The sequence below is a fragment of the Vipera ursinii genome (assembly GCF_947247035.1).
Source record: "Vipera ursinii genome assembly, chromosome: 4".
NCBI lineage: Eukaryota > Metazoa > Chordata > Lepidosauria > Squamata > Viperidae > Vipera > Vipera ursinii.
The window spans coordinates 106,264,376-106,288,974 of NC_139514.1; the positions used below are offsets into that span (position 1 = coordinate 106,264,376).

At 46.0% G+C, this 24,599-nt stretch overlaps 2 protein-coding genes across 5 annotated transcripts in view; both read left to right on the top strand.

Moving 5' to 3' along the window:
• The window catches only part of LOC310639556 (uncharacterized protein), a gene marked incomplete at its 5' end in the record, with an annotated part of 500,180 nt that overhangs the window by 397,490 nt on the left and 78,091 nt on the right, over positions 1-24,599 (top strand). The gene's annotated exons all lie outside the window — the stretch shown is intronic.
• The window catches only part of SPRY2 (sprouty RTK signaling antagonist 2), a 31,552-nt gene continuing 16,867 nt past the window's right edge, over positions 9,915-24,599 (top strand). The window contains exons 1-2 of one of the 4 annotated variants that reach the window (XM_083362352.1): positions 9,919-11,362; positions 15,965-17,707. In XM_083362352.1, coding sequence (XP_083218478.1) covers positions 16,016-16,960 — 945 coding nt within the window. In that variant the 5' untranslated portion in view covers positions 9,919-11,362; positions 15,965-16,015 and the 3' untranslated portion in view covers positions 16,961-17,707. Of the gene's footprint in view, positions 11,363-11,475; positions 11,494-11,559; positions 11,669-15,964; positions 17,708-24,599 lie in introns of those variants that run through there. The other 3 variants (XM_083362354.1, XM_083362353.1, XR_014492486.1) reach the window with 3 other exon arrangements.

Sequence of the window (24,599 nt, forward strand, 5' to 3'; positions counted from 1 at the left end):
GTTTCCAACTCTAGGGGCCGGTGCTCATCTCCGTTTCTGTTCTAAACCAGCCCTCTTCTCGCACCCCTAATCAAAGGAAGAGTCTGGAAAGCGTCCAAGATCAAAAGGCTTCTGCCAAGTTTTAATTACACTGTTACAAAAATACAAGAGCTTGACTTCTCAAAGAAAAAGTTGCTTTCAGCAACTAGCCCCTCCCCAAACACTTCTTTTATAGAGAGCTCAGGGCGTGGTCTCCCTGTGCCTCCTCCCGAGGAGTCCCATAGCCTTCCTTTGTTTGTCCCTGCTCGTCTGCCTCCTGCGTCGGGCGTCCTTGAACAGGGCCAGCTGTGGGTCATCATCCTCCGCACTCTCGGGCTCACACAGCTGAGAAGAGGTTCCCGGCTGAGGACTCTGCAAAGTCTCCAAATCATCATCAGCCGGTTCGTTTCCCTCCTCCCCCACATCTGAGTCCTCCGATACATCGGACCCGGCTGTCGGGCCCACAGGCTGGCCCTGAGTCACAACACTATCCCGCACCGCAGGGCCCTTCCCCCGGGTCTGCCGATCCGGATGCGGTCGGGATGGGAACTGTTCGTGAAAAGCAGTCACCAACGCAGGGGCATGAACGGCGGTCGCGTCTTCCCATGTGAAGTCCTCCGGCCCGTACCCTTTCCACTCGATCAGGTACTGGAAGCGACCTTTCAGCCAGCGGGAATCCCTGATGCTGGCGACCTCGTACTCGGGGGTGCTGTCGCCATCACGAGGTCCTGATGGGGGAGGTTCCGCTTGGCGAAGTGGACAAGCCGGTTGTTCGGGGACCAACAAGGACCGATGGAAGACGGGGTGCACGCGCAGGGAACGTGGCAGAGTTAAACGATAGGCGACCGGGTTGATGACGGCCTCGACTGGGAACGGTCCAAGGTAACGGTGGTCCAGCTTCCTCGCCGGCCGAGTGGATGGTAGGTTCCTGGTGGACAGCCAGACCCGATCCCCCACCGATAATGGAGGCGTATCCCTTCTCGACCGATCGGCGAACCTCTTGTAGTCGGCCTTGGCCTTCTCCAGCTGCCGTCGCACCAACCGATGGATCGCCTGTAACTCCGCCATGAATTCGTTCGCTGCCGGCTCCGGTGAGTCCACGGGAGAAAGGGGGAAAAACCGAGGGTGATAACCCACATTGGCCAAGAACGGTGTCATCTGCGTGGAGGTGTGCTGCGAGTTGTTAAAGGCAAACTCGGCTATGGCCAAATAGTCCACCCAATTGTCCTGCTGCAGGTTAACGTAGCAGCGCAGATACTGCTCCAAAATGCCGATGACCTTCTCGGTACCCCCGTCGGTCTGAGGATGATGCGCGGACGAGAGGCAAACCTTAATGTCCAACGCCCGCATCAACTCCTGCCAGAAGCGGGCTGTAAACTGGGCCCCCCTATCGGAGACGACTCTATCGGGAAGGCCGTGCAGCCGGAACACCTGTTGGATGAACATGCGACTAGTGGCGCGAGCTGACGGTAAGCCGCGACAGGGGATGAAGTGCGCCATCTTGGTCAACATGTCCACCACCACAAACACTGTCGTGAAGCCGGAGGATGGGGGTAGATCCGTCAGAAAGTCCATGGACACAGCCCCCCAGGGTCTCTTGGGCGTTGGCAAAGGCTGCAGTAAACCAGGCGGGGCCCCTGTCGCTGACTTGGCCTGCCTGCATGGGACGCAGGAGGTGACATAAGACTGGACATCGTGTCGGACTCGGGGCCACCAGAATGTACGGGAGACCAGGTTCAGAGTCTTGAACAGGCCAAAATGCCCCGCAGCCGGGTTATCATGACATTGGCTGAGGACGAGTCCCCTGAGTGGCCCTCCTGGAACATAGAGCCGGTCACGATAATACAGGAGTCCATCCGTGACCGACCAAGGCGAATCTGGCCCCACCTCTTCCTTCCGCTGAGCCACCCACGCCTCCTGCTGCTGCGCCTCCCGGATCCGAGCCCGTATATCCACCGGCTCCCGCACCGCAGCAAAAGACTCGACGGGGATCACGGTCCTGGGCGGAAGCTTGTCTTCCACTCGGGTGTACTCGGGCTTCCTGGACAGAGCATCCGCTCTCTGGTTGTGCCCGCTTGGTATGTACCGCACCCGGAAGTCAAACCTCGCAAAGAAGAGGGACCACCGGATCTGGCGTTGGTTCAAATTCCGAGCGGTCTGCAGGCTTTCCAGATTCTTGTGGTCCGTCCGGACCTCGATTTGATGCCGCGCCCCCTCCAGATGATGCCTCCAAGCCTCGAACGCCGCCTTGATGGCCAGCAGCTCCTTCTCCCAGATGGTATAGTTGCGCTCCGAGGGATTCAATTTCCGTGAGTGATACGCGCAAGGGAAAAGGGTACCGTTGGGCGTCGCTGCCTGAAGTAACACGGCCCCAATGGCAATGTCGGAGGCGTCCGCCTCCACGACAAATGGCCGTTGCGGGTCAGGATGCTTCAAGATGGGCTCCTTCATGAAGGCGTCCTTCAGAGCTTGGAACGCCTGTTGTTCGGGGGCGTTCCACTGGAACCGAGTCTTCTTCTGCAGGAGCCGGGTGAGGGGGGCTGTCAAGGCAGCAAAGCCAGGGATGAATGTCCGATAGTAGTTGGCAAATCCAAGAAGTCGCTGAATATCCTTCACGCGACGCGGGGGTTGCCAACTCTGCAATGACTCAACTTTACTCGGTTCCATGGCGATGCCCTCAGGAGAAATGCGGTGACCCAGGAAATCAATGGTCACCTGGTAGAACTGGCACTTCTCCAACTTGGCAAACAGCCGATGATTCCGGAGGCGCTGCAGGACCTGACGGAGATGCTGATGATGCGCTTCACGCGACGGGGAGTAAATCAGGATGTCGTCCAGGTAAATCACAACAAACTGGTCCAACAGATCCCGAAAGACGTCATTCATAAAATGCTGAAACACAGCGGGGGCGTTGGTCAGGCCAAACGGCATCACCGTGTACTCGAAATGTCCATAGCGAGTACCAAACGCCGTCTTCCACTCATCACCCGGCCGAACCCTGACGAGGTTGTAAGCTCCACGCAGGTCCAGTTTCGTGAAGATCTTAGCCTCCCGGAGTCGGTCCAAGAGCTCGGGGATGAGGGGCAGCGGGTAGCGGTTACGCACCGTGATAGCGTTGAGTTTCCGGTAGTCACAGCAAAGCCGTAACTCGCCCGACTTCTTTTTGACGAAGAGCACGGGCGCAGACACTGGCGAGGACGAGGGCCGGATGAAACCACGAGCCAAGTTCTTCGTCAGGAAGTCCCGCAATGCAGCCAACTCGGGCTCCGACATGGAGTACAAACGCCCCACTGGGAGAGGCGCATCAGGGACTAGGTCAATGGAGCAGTCGTAGGGCCTGTGCGGGGGTAATTGGTCCGCCTCTGACTCGCTGAACACGTCAGCAAAGTCGGACAGTTCGGGAGGCAAGGAAACCCCTGAGGAACCCTCCACCTGGCCGGCACAGATATGGCGGGTGTGGTCCACGCACTGCAAACTTGGGAAGGTGACCAAGTTCTGAGACCAATAGATCTGTGGATCATGCGCCCGGAGCCACGCCAGTCCCAAGACCACGGGGAAGTGCAGATCCGAAGTGACGTAGAACTGAATGGCCTCCACATGGGTACTGATGGCCATACACACGGGTTGCGTGGCGGCCGTGATAGGCCCGGACAGGAGCACTCGACCATCGATGGTCTCCACAAGCATGGGCGGATCCACTGGACACTGGGGAACAGCCCATTTGGCCACAAAGGCCGAATCCATAAAGTTAGTGGTAGCCCCAGAGTCAATTAAGGCATGGACTGGAATCCCCTCTGACTTGCCAGGGAGGATCAGACGTGCCTCCAAAATCAAATGCCGTGGAGGTTCACAGGCACCGTTGGAACGGCGTCGCTCGGAGTGGATGTTGTGGGTCGCCCGATCTTTCACACCGTCTAGATCGGGCTCGGGCCGTTTCCCGATAACAAAGCAGGGGACTTTCTCAGGGCAGGCTTGGTCACTGACGCCCGCTGACGCTTCTTCGGGCAAGAAGCAGCCAAATGTCCAGGGTCCCCACAGTAAAAACACAACCCCTCCGATCGTCGTCTGTCCATTTCCGTCACCGATAGACGGGACCTGGCGGCACCCAGCTCCATTGGCTCCTCCCTCTGGACCGGGGGCTCACGCACAACAGGGGCGGCAGGGGTCTGTGGGGTGGCACGGCGACTCTTACGCTGCTGCAGCCGGGCATCGATCCGCAGACAAAGATGGATCAGCCCATTCAGGTCTGAGGGAATGTCCACGCGGGCCAGCTCATCCAACATCTCCTCTGACAAGCCATCCTGAAAGGCATCCACGAGCGCAGCCTCATTCCAGGCGGAATCCTGGCTAAGCAGCCGGAAATCGCTGATATAGGCCTGTAGAGGGCGCTGACCCTGCCTCAAAGCTTTCAGGCGTCGGGTGGCCGTCTGTGCCTTAATCGGGTCCTCGTACATGAGGCGCATATGGTCACAAAACCCCCCAAAGTTATCCAACAAAGGGCTAGGCTGTGCCAACAGAGGCGTGCCCCAACGAGCTGCATCTCCCGACAAAAGGCTCAACACGAATCCCACCTTATCTCGGTCAGTGGGGAAATCAGCTGCTTTCACGCTGATATAAAGCTGGCATTGTCCCAGGAAGGCAGGAAACAGTTCTGGATTACCAGCGAATTTATCCGGCATAGCTATCTGACATTTCCTCCTGGGTGGGGGGGCAGCATGTACCTGAGCCTGCAGTTGTGCCACCTGAGTGGCCAGCAAGGTGAGTTGCTGGTTGAGCTGGACATTCTCGGCAAGAAGCTGCTCCATCGTAGTATTAAGGGGTGGGGTGCTGAAAGCAAACTGTTCTAAACCAGCCCTCTTCTCGCACCCCTAATCAAAGGAAGAGTCTGGAAAGCGTCCAAGATCAAAAGGCTTCTGCCAAGTTTTAATTACACTGTTACAAAAATACAAGAGCTTGACTTCTCAAAGAAAAAGTTGCTTTCAGCAACTAGCCCCTCCCCAAACACTTCTTTTATAGAGAGCTCAGGGCGTGGTCTCCCTGTGCCTCCTCCCGAGGAGTCCCATAGCCTTCCTTTGTTTGTCCCTGCTCGTCTGCCTCCTGCGTCGGGCGTCCTTGAACAGGGCCAGCTGTGGGTCATCATCCTCCGCACTCTCGGGCTCACACAGCTGAGAAGAGGTTCCCGGCTGAGGACTCTGCAAAGTCTCCAAATCATCATCAGCCGGTTCGTTTCCCTCCTCCCCCACATCTGAGTCCTCCGATACATCGGACCCGGCTGTCGGGCCCACAGGCTGGCCCTGAGTCACAACAGTTTCAAAGCCGAAGAGCCAGCGCTTGTCCGAGGAAGTCTCCATGGTCATGTGGCCGGCATGACTAGACGCCAAAGGCGCACGGAACGCTGTTACCTTCCCACTGTAGTGGTCCCTATTTTTCTACTTGCATTTTTACGTGCTTTCGAACTGCTAGGTTGGCAGAAGCTGGGATGAGTAACAGGCGCTCACTCTGTTACGCGGCACTCGGGATTCGAACCGCCAAACTGCCGACCTTCTGATCGACAAGCTCAGCGTCCTAACCCACTGAGCCACCGCGTCCCTTTTGTTGTTGTTGCTGCTTATCAAGTCAAGGAAGCAGAATTCAAACAAAAACAATCAGTTTGGGGAGTTCTTCTGTTACGATCCAGATTTCCGGATTTGTTTTACCTTTACTTTCTTTTTATTATTCCTACACTTTATTAATACTTTTTATCCATGTGAGATAAGAATCTGTGATTAATGAGTGTCTTCCTGCCTTAAGCACAGCATGAAGAAATACATCTGCAAGCCTAATTGTTTTTTCTGGAGATAATTTTTTTGGTCCTAATTTATTTGTTTATTAAATTTATTTGCCGCTTAACTCACTACAAGGTGACCCCATGTGGCTTACAAGGTTGAAAGCAGTAAAACTATATCTGTACATTTAATAATATATATTCAGAAAATTCGGTTAGAACTGAAGAAGCTTCTTGGATGAGAAGTGAAATGTTTTCAAGGGGGAAAAAACAAGAAAGTCCAGTTGCCTTTGAAAAGCACCCTTGGGACAGCCATGACTGGATGATGGAGAATCTCCATAGACGTTTACCTAAATTAAGCTGCCAATCATTTGCAAAGGATTCCTAATGGAAAATACAGCGGATTTTTTTTAAAAAATCTGATACTTTAATTCTATTTCAAAATAAGGTGAGTTTAGAATAGTTAACAAATGGCTATGGCCACAGCTTCTTTGCCCTTAGATGGAATACTTACTATCAAACAGCATTTTCTGTTTGAACTCATTTCTTCAAAAAGTGTTTGAAATATACTGCTCAAAAAAATAAAGGGAACACTTAAACAACACAATGTACTGTATTTAATAGTAGGATGTCTTATCTTGTGTTCCCTTTATTTTTGGGGGGCAGTATAGAATAACAGCATTGGAAGGGACCTTGGAGGTCTTCTAGTCCAACCCCCTGCTCAAGCAAGAGACCCTATACCACTTCAGACAAATGGTTCTCCAGTCTCTTTTTGTGAAAACCTTCAGTGATGGAGCACCCACAACCTCTGAAGGCAAACTATTCCACTGGTTAATTGCTCTCACTGTTAGGAAATTTCCCCTTAGTTCTAGGTTGCTTCTCTCCTTGGTTATTTTCCAACCACTGTTTCTTGCGTTGCCTATTGGTGCTTCGGAAAATAGTTTGACACCCCCCCATCTTCATAGGAGCCCCTGAACTATTGTTGTTAGTTGCAAAGTTATGTCCAAGCCATCATGACCCCATGGACGATGTTCCTCCAGGGCTTCCTGTCTTCTACCATCTTCTGGAGTCCATTTAAGCTCACGCCTACTGCTTTAGTGACTACATCCAGCCACCTAATTCTCTGTCATCCCCTTCTTCTCTTGCCTTTTTCCTTTGGTACTGTCCTCTAGTCCTTCTTTTCACTAGACTATAAAGGTAAAGGTTCCCCCGCACATGCGTGCTAGTCGTTTCCGACTCTAGGGGCCGGTGCTCATCTCCGTTTCAAAGCCGAAGAGCCAGCGCTTGTCCGAGGACGTTTCCGTGGTCATGTGGCCGGCATGACTAGACGCCAAAGGCGCACGAAACGCTGTTACCTTACCTTCCCACCGTAGTGGTCCCTATTTTTCTACTTGCATTTTTACGTGCTTTCGAACTGCTAGGTGGGCAGAAGCTGGGACGAGTAACAGGCGCTCACTCTGTTACGCGGCACTCGGGATTCGACCCGCCAAACTGTCGACCTTCTGATCGACAAGCTCAGCATCCTAACCCACTGAGCCACCACGTCCCTTGCTAGACTAGACTATGGAGGTACCCAATTCCTGTAACCAGTGGTGGGATTCAAATATGCGAACAACCGGTTCTCTGCATGGAGGCCGCTTCCGGAAGTCCATTCTGGGCCTGGGCAACAAAAAAATTAGCTACCGGTTCTGCCGCACTGGCACAAACCAGCTGAAACCCACTGCCTGTAAATGTTGTTCTTCTTCGTACATTTTAGCCTCCAGCCCCTTCATCATTTTTTCCTTTGCTCTTTCCTCTCTGCGTGGACAGAGCTGACTTCCCTTATGTCGGAGAAGGCCTCAATGCCCCCCCCACCCACCCCAGGGGACAAATGTCAACTGATTTCCCTCTCTGGCACTCTTTCCAGGCTTTCCCCCCCAGCCAGTAAACCAGAAGCTTATAAAAGGCAAGGCTTTCCAACCGTAGTAGTAGTAGTAGTAGTAGTAGTAGTAGCAGCAGCAGCCAGCCTGGTATGTTCATTCAGAAAATAATGCCTTCCTCTAATCCGCAGTGGAAAACCCTTCCCAATAAACAAAACCTCGCATCCCGTCTGCCCTTGTCCTATTCTTAGTAAGCCTCCCCCACGCGCTTTCCTTTAAAAAAAAGGGAAAAAAGGCAAAAAAGAAAACAGGGCATCCTTTTATACAGAAACGCATTTTTCCGCAGGGCAGGAAAAAGCATAGGGCTGGTCCGTTTCTCCCAGGGCAGCGTTCTGCTTCTCACGTACACACTAACACAGGGGTCTTCAAACTTGGCCCTTTTATGACTTGTGGACTTCAACTCCCAGAATTCCTCAGCCAGCTTTGCTGGCTGAGGAATTCTGGGAGTTGAAGTCCACAAGTCATAAAAGGGCCAAGTTTGAAGACCCCTGCACTAACACGCCGAGGGTGAAGGGGGGGCGGTGGTGGTGTGTGTGTGTGTGTGTGTGTGTGTGTGTGTGTGTGTGTGTGTAAGTGGGGAGGATAGAAAAGGGGAGGGGAAGGATAGGAAGGGAGGAGGGGGTGGCGGAATTGCAGCTAACACTTGTAACTCAACGTCCCCTCGGGATAATCCACCCAACACGATCCCCTCCCCTTTTTCTCCTCCCCCGCGTAGCGCCCTGGAAAATCGGCTAGGTGATTGGATTACCTTTCTTTGAATGGAGGCGGGGGACGGGAAGGCGGGGGGGGGGGTTAGGTGGGTGGGACGGGAAAGGGGGGGGGGGTTAGGTGGGTGGGAACCAGCCGCGAAGTTACATTCATGATGCAATTCCCCCGCACCACGTGTTAAGTTATTTCGGCCCCGCTGCCTTTGCCTAGCTCTGCTTTCAGCTTCCTTTGGGTCTTTTTTTGTGGAGGGGGGGAGAAGAGGGGGCGACTGCCTGGTCTGACTCTGCGGTCCCTCGAAACCGCTTGCACACACACACACACACACACACACACACGCTCTTCCCATCCTAAGGAAGCTCCGCTTTCAGCTTCCTTTGGGTCTTTTTTTTTTGTGGGGGGTGGGGGAGGAGAAGAGGGGGCGACTGCCTGGTCTGACTCTGCGGTCCCTCGAAACCGCTTGCACACACACACACACACACACACACACACACACACACACACACACACACACGCTTCCCATCCTAAGGAAGCTCCGCTTTCAGCTTCCTTTGGGTCTTTTTTTTTTGTGGGGGGTGGGGGAGGAGAAGAGGGGGCGACTGCCTGGTCTGACTCTGCGGTCCCTCGAAACCGCACGCACACACACACACACACACACCCGATTCCCATCCTAAGGAGGCTTCGGACTTGCCCCATCCCAAGGGCATCTTAACTTCCCAAGGATCTTTCTTTGGAGGCTCAGTAAGGCAAGGCGGCGGATTCAGCGGGGTTGATCCCCAAAGATCCCCAGCGAAGAGCCTTTCCCCCCCCCCCCCCGCTTACACGGAGCCTCGTGGAGGAAAAACCCCGGGAAACACTCACGCCCCCCCTCTCCTCCCGAATAAAACCCAATTTGCAATTTGAGATGGTGAGGGTTGGGTGGGGAATAACGGGGCATTCCCGGGAGGGGGGAAAAAAGGGCTGCGTGGATTTTGTTTTCACCCCGAAAAAGTTTTTTTTTTTTAATCCCATTTATATCCCTTCTCCGAAGACTCAGGGCGGCTTACAATCTAAGAAGCACAAATCAATGTGCTTAGCAATAGCACATTTCCTCCGTGTTTTTTTAAAAAAAAGACCATTTGCTAAGGTCAAGATTCAACCCGCTTATTTAAGGGAGGGAACCCCCCTCCCCATTTGATCTCAAGAGCGAGCAGGACGGGTGGCGGGTGGGGAGAGGGAGGTTGGAGTCCCTTTCCTGCGCTCTTTTTTTTTCTTTCCCCTTTGTCCAAAATGTCACCGGAGGGAAAACACGACTCCCCCCTTTTTTTTTCCTCTCCCCACCTCCTTTTTTTTTTCCTTCCCATTCCCCCAACATCAACTCCCCCGAAGCGAGGCTTCTTTAGGGCAAATAGGAGATATCCGCCGATTCTCTCCCCCCCTCCTTTTATTCCTGGGGTGCATTGGGGATTTTAGTGGCGTCCCCACCCTAAAATGAAGAAAAGAGAGAGAGAGAGAGAGAGGGAGGGAGAGAGCCCGGAGCGGGAGCGTCCGCCACCTCCGGCCGGGGTCTCGAACACCGACTGCCGCGGAGTTGCAACAACCCAAGCGCGCCCTGGCAAGGGAAATGAATGTATCCCTCGCGAGCCAATGAGCTGGGACCGGATGCGATATATCCTCTAGGACAACAACGGCTCTGTTCCTCCTCGGATCCACATGACGCCATTTACTTTTGCTTTTTGCGGAGAGATCACCCCGCCTCCTCCGGAAAGGAGAAGAAGGGGGAAAAAAAAAGAAAGAAAGAAAGGGGAGGGAAAAAAAAAAGGAAAAAAAAGCCAGGGAAGGAGGGAGCAGCAGAAAAACGCCGAAGCTCTTAAGAGACCGGATCTCCAAACCTGGCTTTTCTGCAAAGATACAAGCAGCAGCGGCGGCAGCAAGCTAGCAAACCCCGCTGATTTTTTTCCTCCCCTCTCCCCTCCCCTTTAAAACAACAGCAACTCCCCCCCCCTTTTTTTGTAATCAGCAAAGCTGCCTTGGGAGAGAGAGAGAGAAAGAGAGAGAGAGAAAGAGAGGGGGAAAAAACACGCACTCACGTACAGCACACAAACTCCGAAGAAGCAAGCAAGCAAGCAAGCCACCGACCACTTTAAAAAGAAAAAGAAAGAAAAAAAGCCACCCTCCCTTACTTTTTCCTATATTTTGTTTTCCCCCCCATTATTATTACTACTTTTTTTTTTCTTCATTTTCTTTTGCAAACGGTTTTTGCAACCGATCTGAGTCTTGAGGAAGCGATCCGAGAAAAAAAGAAAAAAAGCCGCTTTTTAACCGGGCTGGAAAAGGATCTGAGCGAGAGATCGCATCATCAAAGCCAACTCCAGGAATCGTAATTTTTTTTAATATATCTATATATCTATATATTATTATTATTAAAGAACCACTCTTCGCGTGGTTGGTTGGCCGGGGCTTGTCTCCCCTCGCGCTCCTCTCCGCGTACGGTGCAGGCAAGAGAAAAGCGGCTGCAGAATGACGAATCGGCCTTTTCATTGATAAAAAAAAAAAAACCACACAAAACCAAAACAACACACAAGCGATTGAGGAAACCGTCGTGAGATCGCCAAGGGGGAGAAGAAGAAGAAGAAGAAGAAGAAGCAGAAGAAAAACAACCACACCACCAATCCTCGCTGGATCGGGAAAGAAAAAAGGGCGTTTTTGCTGCTGCTTTTAAGAAAATCCCTTGATCGCGGCGCAGCGGCGTTGTGGCTTCTCTGGCTTACGACTCGTTGTTATTTTTCCCCTCCGGAGAAGGAAGAGGGCAAGCAGAGAAAGAAAGAAAGAAAGAAAAAGAGAGGGAGGAGAAGAAAAAAAAAAGACTCCCGAGTTTGCAGTGGATTTTTTTTTTTTTTTTTGGCCCCTTCCTCCTCCTCCCTCGGGTTTAAAAGCAAAACATTTCGATGCTTCTGGCTTACATCCTGGACTCGAAGTGAGTTTGCAAACGGAAGAAACGCTTTCCTCTTCTCTCTCTCTCTCTCTCTCTCTCTCTCTCTTTTTCCTTTACGGCTTCGGGGGTTGCATTTACTCGCCCGCCGCAGGAAGGAAGACGGGGGGGGGGGTGTGTGGGGTGAGGAAGAAGAAGAGAAGGCTTGGTGGGGGTGAGGGTAACCTGGCTTGCACGGCCGGCAGCTTTGCCCTTCCGTTGCAAAGCGAACTCCCGGGAGGAGAGAGAGAGGAGAGAGACCAAAGGCTTGCTTGCACCAGAAACGTGCGGATCGGAGCCGTTGGCCCCGCTGTGCGAGACGGCGGGGGGTTTCCCCGTGTTTGCTCTCCCTCGTGGGGACGGGAGGGCGATGGAGCCTGGCGAAGTTGCTTGGAAAGGGCGCTCGGGGGGTGGTGGTGGCTGAAATCCCGATTTCTCGGGTGGGCTGGTCCCCCTCCGCTTTGCGGAGGTCTTTGCAAGCGTGGGAGCAACCTACCCACCCAGCCACCCGTGGCCCGATCGTCAGTGGGAGATGGCGTGGTGGTTTCCAAGGGCGGGTTAAAAAAATTATTATTATTATTATTATTATTATTATTATTATTATTATTATTATTATTATTATTATTATTATTATTATTATTATTATTATTAATTATTATTATTATTATTATTATTATTATTATTATTATTATTATTATTATTATTATTGGTTTCCAAGGGCGGGTTAAAATTAATAATAATAATAATAATAATAATAATAATAATAATAATAATAATAATAATAATAATAATAATAATAATAAATAATTATTGCAGGAGAGTAACTGTGTTCCCCGGATCGAGGCGCGGGGAAGCTCGCCTGCAGCCGGACACTTTGCAAAGCAAGGCTCCGGCTCAATCCAGAGCCCGTGGGGTAGGGAGGGGGGTAGGGAGGGGGGGTTCCTTCAAACCTGTCAAAGGGTTTGGGCTTCGGCAGACCCAAACTCTGAAATCGGGGGTTCTTTGGCTTGTGCTGCTTTAAAAAGGAAGGCCAGCTCGTGCTTCGCGCTGGCCCTTGTGTGGGGTGGGAGAGAAACCTTGCGGACTTGGAGCTTTTTCCTGGTTGCAATTCGGAAGGGAGAGAGTGTAAATCTGTTTCTCCCCACCACCAGCACCCCTCTGCTTGGGAAACAGGCTGGAAGGGGGGGAGCAAGGCCGCTGCCAAACCACTTTGGGAGCAACTTTTGTTGACATCTGCCCTACCAGTTTCCTTGCCTTCTGTTTTATTGGAGGGAGGGGGGAAGATATTCCTTGTTTTGGAAAGAAAGAAAAAAAAAAGCTGGCAATCTTTCCCCCCCCCCTCCTCTTATTAATTTGGGCCATTTTCTAGCTGCAGGGGATTTAACCTCCCGGCTGTAAATATGACAGGGAAGACAAGGCAGGAAACAACAACGGTGGGAAAGTTTGCCTTTATTCCTTTTCCCCTTATAGGCTTCTGTCTGTCAAAGGGACCCGTCTGTATGCGCCTTGTCAAATTTCCCCTAATACCGACTTTTTTTGAGAGAGAGAGAAAAAGAGGGGGAGAGAGAGAGAGAGAGATGGGGGGAAAGCGAGAGAGAACTGTTTAGAAACTTGTAAGGGGAAAAGAGCGTTTTCCTCCCTATGAATCTTGATTTTGGGCAATGGCAGAAAAGCCATCTCGCTAAATTATACACATAGGTATCAATTGGGGGGGGGAACCATTTCAAAAGAGGAGTTTAGCTGCTGGTTTGTGGTGGGTTTTTTTGAACACCTGTGTGACAGAGAGAAATCAATCTATTGGGAGTGTGACTTCTGTCTTATTCCTAGGTCAAGCTCCCTCCACCACAGCCCCCAGCCCCCTTATGGACAAATGACATTTACTGGGGGCTGTTATTTATTTTGGGGAAAGTTCAGGTTTTCTCATGCCTTGAAGTGTGTGTGTGTGTGGGGGGGGAGGTTGATTATGCAGATCAAATCAAAGAGAGGCTAGAAAGAATACTACCTTTTAAAGTATTTTCCTGGGCTCCGGAAGAGAGAATAATAACATCCTATCAAAAGTAACATTGAAGGGAGTCTTATACATTTAGGCCAGGGAAAGGAATAAAAGAGAGAGAGAGTCCACCTGACTTGGAGGTATTCCTGAATGGAGCTGCTATCTGGAAGGCTTTACGTAAGGGAGGAGATAGGAAGAGAGACAGCAAAGCTCTCCTGATAAGGCAATCTTATTAGTAGCCCCATTCTCACTGCTTTTTCTCTCCCACCTCCACCCAGCCAGGAAGTTTCTTCCTTATCTCCAGGTTGTTAGTAGGCTTTCTTCCTGCAAGATCAGGACAGCGCCTTAGAGGCAAACAAGTAGTGTGGGTTCCAAAAATCATACACACACACACACACAGAGAGAGAGAGAGAGAGAGAGAGAGAGAGGAAAAGTCTTATAATAAGAGAAGGAGCTATGTGCTTGGGTTGCCAGGAGGAAGAATCAGCTCAAGTGGGAAAATGTCAAACTAATCTTTTTCTAGGGCAAAGCTTTGTCACGGAAATCCTAAATTTACAACATGAAACCTCCAGGCTCCTGCGTTTTCTCCTGTTGCAGGATTTTAAAAAAGCAACACCCATTTTTATACGGTTATTGCAAAATAGGTCTGTACCTGACTTTCGTCCAGCGCTAGTGAGTTCTGTTTGTTCATGTTCTTAGAAGGCAAATTGAAGTCAGAATTTTTAAGTGCTTCTCCAAAGTGGTTTTTGAGGAATGAAATATTTTGCAAGCAAACGTCCGTAAGAACGTGGCCGTTTCTTGCAGGTTTTCTCAGAAATAAATCCTGAAAAGTTCTCTAGACAGGCAACGTTTGAGTACTTGCATATTCGAAAGTGTTGCCTGCTGAATTGCAGGGAGTATAATAAAGTTTAGTTTGAAAGCCTTTACCTTTGTGAAATAGATCTTGCTAAATCTTGAGAAAGTAAGAATTTCAGCTTCTCTCTCTCTCTCTCTCTCTCTCTCTCTCTCTCTCTCTCTCTCTCTCTCTCTCTCTCATTCCAGTTTGACATCTTTGTTACTCTGGGCATAGTTCATTGTGCTTCTTACAGCTAAGCAATAATGCTTTAGGAAACTCAGTTTTAAGTTGAAGCAGCGGTGTCACATGCTGTTCCTGGAACTGTGTGATTTATTGTTAATGTGTAGGATGTTTGCCCATGTAAGCCAAACCACCTTTTCTGGCTATGTTCAGGAAGTGAATGGATTATCTCTGGTGTTATGAATGCACAATGCAAACCCTGACAGTGCTTAGTATTGTAATGTGTCTCTGCTGGTACTTTGAATTGCAAAGTGGAACACAAATGCAAAATTCTGAAGAGAGGTGGGGGGGGTGTTCCTGGCTTTTCGAGTTTGTTTGTTTTTTTTCCACCTCACATAAGACTAACCTCAAATACCCAAAAGTATTTGTTTTATCAGTTTCACGACTCCCAGCGCCAAACAACCTGATTGTCTTTCCTGCTACCATTGCATGGAATTGTTCCTTTTCCTCTCTGCATTGCCTTTACGTTTCATGAGCTGCCAACATTTTTCCTAGATTGCCACATCATGTTCAGAGCTACTGTTCTCTACCATTTTGCTCCCAGAGCTTCAGGGTCTACTACAGGTAGTCCTCAACTTATGACCACCATGGAGCTCAACCTTTTCTGTTGCTAAGCGAGACATGGTTACGTTTTGCCTCGTTTTACGACCTTTCTTGCCACCGTTGTTAAGCGAGTTGCAGCTGGTTTAGTTAGTAACACGGTTGTAAAGCGAATCTGGCTTCCCCATTGATTTTGCTTGTCAGAAGAACCCCGGGGCACTGCATAAATACATGAAGTGTCATAAATACATGCCAGTTGCCAAGTATTTGAATTTTGATCATGTGACCCTTAAGGATGAGACAACAGTCCTGTAGAACATGGCCCTCTCTCATTTTTTTTCAGTGTTGCAACTTTGAATGGACACTAAATGAATATGAGTAAGTCGAGGACTACCTGTATTGTAGTTCTACAACTTGAAGGGGATTAAGTTCCAGCTAAGTCTTCAATCCTATATTCCTATTTTCAGAGGAATAAGTTCCTCTGAAATCAATGGCTCCTACCTGTACTTATGTAAGATTTTTCTATCTGGGGCAAGAATTTGAAAAGCCCATTTGGACCCTCATTCAGACGTAAGCCATGAAAGTAAAGCACCCGAGAGAGTGACAGGTGTTCACTAGGTTTATTTATCAGGGGTCGTGGAGTGAGCCACATGCATCTGCTTGCCAAGTGTACACCTCAGGGCACACTTAAGTGTGCAAAAACTGCAGGCTGACCTCTACGTGCAGATCTGTGTGGATACTGAAAGTCCTAATTCCAAGGAAGTGGAATTGGTGTTGCATTTCCGTAAACTTGGCCCAATTCAGGATAGCAAATAAAGGTTTGTTTATTTCAAGTTCAAGACCTCGATTGATTGACTTTCTTTCTTTAGAGACCGGGTGCAAGGCTGCACCCAGTTACATTGCCTGGCAAAGCAAACATCCACACCTGGAAATGCAAAAAAAAAAAAAAGGAAAGGAAAAAAAAAGAAAACCCAACTAATTCTCTTTTTCTTTCACTTAGGATTTCAGATGTGTTCTAAGCTTCCGGGAGTGATAGCTGTTCAGGATACTGATGGAGACGAGAGCTCAGAATGGCAGCGGGTTACAACCCTTGCTTCAAGGCCAGCATGACACCGGGAGACAATTCGGAGATTCTGACCTGAGGGATGTCTTAGCCCAACAGGTTCACGTCTTGTCCTTGGAGCAGATCAAGGCTATCCGGAACACCAATGAATACACAGAACCTCCTACGGTGGCTCCCCGGCCAGGACTGAAGCCAGCACCACATCCAGCGGTCCAGCACAAGAGCGAAAGGCCACATGACTTGACGGAGCAACGTCATCTGAACCGGCTTCAACATCCCCAGCTCCATGTTTCTTCTCGACTACCGCTCTCCCGTTCCATCAGCACGGTCAGCAGCACCAGCTCACGTGGTAGCACAAGAATAAGTACCAGTAGCAATTCCTCCGAACAGAGACTTCTGGGGTCATCCTTGGGGACAGTTGTTGAGGGGATAATACGAGTACAGCCGAAATCGGAGCTGAAGTCTCGGGAGCTGAAACCCCCCAGCAAAGAAAATTTGCATATGCATGCTTACCGATGTGAGGACTGTGGGAAATGCAAGTGTAAGGAATGCACTTATCCACGGACTCTTCCATCCTGTTGGATCTGTGACAAGCAATGTCTTTGCTCAGCCCAGAACATGGTCGATTACGGGACCTGTGTCTGCTGTGTGAAGGGGCTTTTCTACCACTGTTCCAATGACGATGAGGACAACTGTGCTGATAACCCATGTTCGTGTAGCCAGGCCCACTGTTGCACTCGATGGTCTACCATGGGGGTCGTGTCCCTCGTTCTGCCTTGCTTGTGGTGTTACCTGCCAGCCAAGGGTTGCCTTAAATTGTGCCAGGGCTGTTACGACCAAGTTAACAGGCCAGGTTGTCGTTGTAAACAGTCCAACACGGTGTGCTGTAAAGTTCCCAAAGTCCCACCCAGGAATATTGACAAGCCAACATAGCATCACTAATCGGGTAATAAGGATGACGATAGAACATCAAATGGGGCCAGCTAAATGATCTATAATTGTGGCACTGGGTTCTTGGTGGTTGGGGAGCGGGGGCAGCAGTGAAAAAAGTCCACAATCTCGTGGCGACCACTTCTTTAGAATCCACCCAGTGGAGATCCGAGTGGCAGCACCCAAGTATTGCATAAGCTAAGAGACTCAAGCTACTTCTAGGCAAACTCGCGTGTTGTGCGTTTGTGTGTTTTTAAAGGAATTAGTACACTTGTAAATTAGGAAACTACTTCAATCCACTCCCAATTTATTTTCTGCCAGAGATGTGCTATATTTTTGTATATAGGATATTTTCAACTGTGAAAACACAAGTGTCATAAAAACAAGTATGGCACACGAGTCACAAAATATTATACTAATACGTTGTACATTCAAAAGAATGTGAATCAATCCGTATGGCTTAGATTGTATTTTTTGCCTTACGAAGCCCATCAGTTGCAAGACTCTGATTTCTTTTTGTTTTTCCTCTCCTTTTGGACAATTTCAGTAAAATTGAGTCTTTATTTTCTAATTTTTCAATATATTGTCTAGTGTAAAGAATATTTATTTGAAGTTTTATTATTTTATAAAAAAAATAAATATTTATTTTAAGAGGCATCTTACAAATTTCACCCCTCTTTATGAGGATGCCACCATTGCTGCAAATTAGGGGTGAAAAAAACATATATTCCCTATAAAATAGAAAATATATTAACGTTTGAAATTAAACCGGGCTGTTTTGTCATTTTTTTTTCATCTGTTCCCTTCACTTCTTTGAATTGAGCAATTGCATTTGTAATTAGGGTGTTTAAAAAAAGCAAGTATCAAAGATATTTTTGTGAGCTTTTGTTTGATTATTAGGGGATCCTGAAAGATATAAAAAAGTACAGTTAAATGATAAAGGTTGTTAAAAGAACTTAAGATCATCGGTAGTGCCAATATTACATTCTACTATTGCCTCTGTCAAAGAAAAAAAAGCAATTATACAGGTAGTCCTCAATTTATAACAGTTCATTTACTGACTGTTCAAAGTTGCACCGCCAATGAAGAAAAGTGACTTATGACCATTTTTCACACTTATGATCGCTGCAACTGGCTCATACTTATGATGGTTGCAGTGTCCCGGGGTCACCTTTTGCAACCTTCTGACAAGCAAAATTAATGGGGGAGGGCCAGATTCTCTTAGCAACCAACTTAACAAGTGCAGTGATTCACTTAACAACTGTGGCAAGGTTGTAAAATGGGGCAAAATTCACTTAACAAATGTCTCACATAGCAACAGAAATTTTGGACTCAGTTGTGGTCCTAAGTCAAGGACCACCTTATTCGATAGCAATGTTTGTTTCCCCCACTAATGACAACAAATGGATACAGAGCAGATGCAGAATTAACATGGTCTTAATTAACATGGGAAAGTGGATTATGCTTGTAGATATTAGAGGGAGAGAGGTTTAACTGTTGAGGTATACAGTTAACATTTTCAATAGCCGCATAAACAATGCCTTTCTATAGTCTGGGTTAATTATTCAGCCAGGTCTGGTTTATGACAAATGCAAAAAAAAAAAAAAGTTCCATGCAAAGAATTAGAAAAGCCAGAGGCAAAATAATTTGTTCTGGAAATCTGAATGCACTCCATTTTAGGCCAAGCTTCTGGTTGATGTATCTGCTAGAGCTACTTCTGCAAGGTAAGTGTCCTTCTTTTTCCGAGGTTCTTGAAAGAAAACAAAAATTAACACCCAGTTGTATTAACAATCTTTTTTTGTCATTCGAAGTCTGGCCTTCCAAGTCCATAGTTCATAAATGCTGATTACCCAGACAAGCAAATAAAACCTGCCACAAATGTGTGTTTCTGTTTGTGTATGAAAGGGAGAGAGAAACAGTTTTATTTTTATGAAATGGGCGGAGAGCCACGTGGAAGTGCCTCAGTATCCTTGCCAGTCTGAAATAATTTAAGAATGTAGTCATGATTGTGTTGGTTGGATCACAGCAGAAATTCTGAAAAGGAATGAGGAAATTCTTGTTCCAGTGACGGATAATGAAATGCCTTATGAATTAAAGTCACAAGTGGACATGGAAATGTGGCCTGTTTTGTGAATTACTGGTGCAGTTACACTACCATTTATTTGTATGTGGAAGTTCCACGTCTGAAGAGTTGAATTTAAGCATGTCAGAAATGACAGTTTGTGTATGATAAATTCAGCTTTTATCTTTGGGCAGTTTAAGCTGTTGACATATTTTCTGCCTAATAGGAAGTTTTGCAAGCCAGGGGCTTATGTATGTTGTTCTTGCTCTCCCAAAATCTTCAGCCAACGTGGGGCAATTCTGCAAGTTGAAGTTGGATATATGACTTCAAACAACATAGTGCTGCTGTTGATATAACCTGTGACATTTTGTGATGCTTGAGAGAATGACAGAATAACAAGTTGAAAGGGACCTTGGAGGTCTTCTAGTACAACCCACTGCTCAACAGGAAATCAACTATACCATTTCAGACAAGTGGCTGTCCAATCTTCTTAAAAACCAGTGTTGGAGCACCACAACTTCTGGAAGCAAGTCATTCCACTGATTAGTTGTTCTAACTGTCAGAAAGTTTTTCCTTATTTCTAAGTTCGGTTCTGTCCTTGTTTAGCTTCCATCCATTGCTTCTGCTTCTGCTTTCAGGTGCTTTGAAGAATAGGTTGACCCTTTAAATATTGGAACGCTACTATATAACCCAAGGATGGTTCCACCTTTTCAGAGAATGTATGCCACGCTGAAATCCTGTTTTCATCAGATGTGGTGATCTCCATGTGTAGGGGATATTTTTCTGATAATATGGACAAATGTGGCTGCTATGCTGTCTTAAGCAAGTGCATGATTTTATAAAGATATATATTTATATTAGTTTGTCCAAAAGCTAGTTTTGTACATAAGCCATATTCTTGCTATATGGCAAGTTTGGGGGCATTATAAAACAAGCTTTTTGGTGCTCTCTCTTGGACCATTCTCTCCCAAACTGCCAGCAATGTCATTAAGATTTTTATCAAATCAGATTAGCCAACCTGATCATCAGATTGTCAATTATAAATTCTGAGATTATCAAATCAGAGAACCAGCTTGCTCTAGTAGTTAAGGCTCCAGGCGGAAAATCAGGAGACTGAATTCCAGTTCCACTTCACGCATGAGAGTCAGCTGTGTGACTCAGGACCAGTCGCTCACTCTTAGTCCCAACTCACCTCACAAGTTTGTTGTGAGGAAAATAGGAGTAGGAAGGAATATTAGATGTGTTTGACCCCTTGAGTGATTTATAAAAATAATACATTTGGGGATTATTGTTATTTTTTAAAAAAAATAAATGGGACTACGGTAAAGTGAACGAATAGGCTTATGGCATAATGCTGCAATATGTTTGCTTGCATTCTCAAAGTGATTGAGAGCAAAGGCTTTTGTTGTTTCTCCTCTGTACTCAGATCTACAATAAGAAGATTGTGATAAAAAAAAAATCAGCTGTAAAAGGCAGCCTTCTTAAGAAGGCACGTTGATTTGCATCCAGAACACAAAAAAGTAAAACCATCACTTTTGTGTCCTCCAGAATCAGCGGATTCCCCACCCCCCCTCTTTGTTGTTAAGAGGTTAAAGATGCAAAATAGGGACCATTTTCAAGGTCCTTAAATCTCACAGGTGTACAAAGTAAACTAAATATCCTTGGTGTGGTTCTAACTAGATTTGGATTGTGCTGACATGAACTGACCTGATAACAGCCTTATTTGAGCTGAGCTCTTATTCCTAATGGCAAACCTATGGATGTTAGACTTCAACAAATAACTCACAATGAATGTTCCATTTTTTTTAAAGAAAAAAAATCCTCTGCGGCTTAAAAACGTATGACTTCCATTTTATTATAGAGATGTGCTTTTCTTTTTTTCTTTCTGGCCTCATTTTCCATTTTTTTTAAAGTAGAGCAATGCTAGTGATGTTTTACCTGCTTTAGAAAGGAGTTTCTCTCAGAGGAAGTAGATTCTTTCCCTTAAATTACATACAACAGAAGATAATGCATGTTTTGTGAACAGTGTTGAATTTATGGTGGATCACAACATTTGCTTGTGGATGTCTAAGGCTTTAAACAAACTTTCTTTGCAACTACTATATCTCAGACATTGCTCCATTAGTATTACTATTTATGTAAAATTCATATTTTACATAATAATTTCTATCTTACATGATAATTCTATTCATGTATATTTTTTACCAGGAAAATCAAAGGGCCTATTTTTGGTATTAAGCATTTGTAAGTAATAGAATCCATACTTTTTCTCTGTGTTATAGGGTCTACATTTATGTAAAGAAGTAATAATTAAATGAATTAAAATTTCACACCAAGCTAGAAGTTTCTGACATTTGCAAGCTCAAACTTAATCTAAGGAAAGCTTAAACTATTATGCTATGAATTAATTGGTTAACTGTTCTTGTATTTTTTTTTTTAAAAAATCCTCAAGTAGCTGCTCCAGTATTATTCTACCAGGAATGAAGGTGAATAGCCTATTTAAAACACTTCTAATTTGCAAATTGTGTTGCAAATTAAGATGCAGTTCAACTTTCCTCAATGGCTGTTCTGCTGGGGATGGTGGGAATTGTGGTTTTACAGATCTGGAGATCAGCAGATGAACTTGCTTACACTTGACACTGTAGGAACCAATTTCAAGTTAATCACTCAAGAAGAACATTTTTAACAAATTCGATACAGTCCATTTATGCAGCCTATCTCTCTTTTTTTAAAAAAAAATCCCAATGTTTCCATATATAAAATGCAGGTAGTCCTCAATGTAAGACCACAGCTGAGCCCAAAATTTATGTTGCTAAGTGAAAAATTTGATAAGTAAATTTTGCTCCATTTTACGACTTATTGCCACTGTTGTTAAGTGAATCTGGTTTCCTTATTGACTCTGCTTGTGAGAAGGTCACAAAAGTGATCACATGACCCTGGGAGCCTGCAACCATCATTAATATGAGTCCACCATTAAGCATCTGAATGTAAATCACGTGGCTATGAGGATGCTGCAACAGTCATAAGTGTGAAAAATGGTCATAAGTCACTTTTTTCAGTGTCGTTGTAACTTCAAATATTCAATAAGTGAATTACTGTAAATTGAGGACTACCTGCAGGTCATTTTATTTATTTATCAAATATATACAGCCACATCTCACACACTGGCCGGCATACAATAAAATTCTTGAAAAATTTAGACATGCATGATATGGACATAGATGTTAGGTTTATTATAATACAGGTTTGATTTGTTTCTACTTCAGCAAGTGTGGAATGTAAGTGATAATATAGTATGTACCACAATGTCTTTGTTTGCAATGCCAACCTACTCAGTTATGATACTTCCATCTCTGAACTATCAAAAAATATCAGCCTGACTTTATCTTTGCACCAGATTAATTCAGCACATCCTTGCATAAACAGGGGCTAAATAAATGTTCCTATACAATAAATTACTCTGGATTGTGATCTTTACACTAAATCTTGCCGAGAAGCATTACCCATGAGTTTAAATGATTCTAGCATCTATTATGTGCCATTTGAAGACCCGTAGAAATCTAAAAAAAGACCCCCTTGATTAATTGCATAAAAATATCCCCCTGAAGAGTTTTCCACTGCTAAGTGTTTCAAGAAATAAATCAATGGTTTGCACAGATAAAACAGTACAACTTTCTAAGTCGCATTTATGTTAAGGCAATAAGGTTTGAGATGGTTGCAGCAGACTTTTTCCTCTAATTTTAGTGAGATTGGGTAACAACTTAATGCAAATTTATTGGGACATGTATGTTTTAAGACAGATGCTGGTTTATTGAGAAAAAGTATCCGAGATTTCATCCAAATCGAAAGCAGAGTGGAGAATGCATGGCCTATTGAAACCAGTGGCCTTAAGCACATATTAGTCTTTATCTTGATGTGTCTCTGTGTGTGTATATGTACATGTATGTGCGTGTGTGTGTGTTCACGTAAGTCTGTTTGGAAAATTACTTGCTATAGCTCAGATAGCCAACTTCTAGATGTTTGCTGGACCTCAGTTTTTCTTAACCTTATAATGCAAGATGCTCACATCTGTTGGAGTTCAATACATCTGAAAGACCACTCTCACTTATAAATGAGCAGTTGACAGCTTTAATTTATTATACATATTTACTACAATAAGTTAATTATTGACTGAGCTTAAGGAAAAGTGATCTGAGAACAGTTCTTCTGGAGGCCAACCAAACTCAACCAACCAACTCAAACTCTTTAAAAGTACCTTCTAAACTATTAGAAACAAACTTTTGTTGCTTTGTACCCAAAGTAAATAAATAAGCTTCTAACATTAAATTGCAATATTTAATTCTGAAGCTTCATTTTTAAGGAATCCATAAGGAAGTCACTGGCAACTCTCAAAGGGACAGGCACATTTGCAGATCCCTATTGGCATGAGATGCGTGCGTCTTCCATACCAAGCATTCATGTTCTTTAAATTATGACAGCTAAAAGGTGTCCCTATTTGTTAACTTGTCAACTTGTCAAATTTACACAATTAAAAACATTTAGCATCTAGGCTTGCATGGACTACTTGTGTGAAAGATGGTATTTGGTTGCTTCTTGGCACTACTCAGATTTGTAGGGTTTATCTAGTCAACAAGGTAGGGACCCAAAACTAAATCCAGTCTTACTGTCATAATTGTTCAAAAGTAACAGCACCAACCTTGTTTAACAAGTAACTCAATAGGAAAGCCATGGACCCATGAAGTTATCAGCAGATGAGTTTTACTCAACATCTTTGCTACTTTTAGGCTGCAGTAGGTGGCAGTGCCTACCTAAACCTTTAGAAGCTAAGCAGAATCAGACCTGGTTAGTATTTGAAAGGGAGACCATCAAGTAATTCCAGGGACCTCAGAGAAAGTAACGACAAGCCTAAGTATTTGTTTTCCCAAAAGAAGCGTACCTCTGCCTTTTCTTACATTGCTACCACCTCCCTAGATTTTGTTTGTAAGGTTCAAACTTTTGTTGCAACTTCATTATAAAATGCAAAAAAAAGAAGCATGGATTGTATCCTTATAGAAGCAATGCTGCGCCCTTGAGAGTTTTATGATGAGGTGATGAAAAGGGACTGTTTTGCCTCTCAAAAAAAAAATTATCAACATTTTCCATGATTGTGTACTGGCGGTTCCTACAAACTTCCATACTTTTCTATTGCCATTTTTTTTGCACAAGCCCAATTACCTCAGAAAGTAATGACAGCTGAGCTTATTTCAATCTCATATTTCTGTAATAAAGAAATAGTTAACGGTCTTTTAGCTGAAAGGCTTATTCAACATCCAACACATTTGTCAAAATTACGGGATAGGCAGGTTCTTTCCTGTCCCATTGCCAGAATCTTGGCAAATATGGGATCTGAGAATTTAAGTGGCCATGCCAACGTGCTATTCCAACATTTCAATTCAACAAATACACTTGGGGGGTGGTTTAATGCAGGGGTCTTCAAACGTGGCCCTTTTATGACTTGTGGACTTCAACTCCCAGAATGGTGGCTGAGGAATTCTGGGAGTTGAAGTCCACAAGTCATAAAAAGGCCAAGTTTGAAGACCC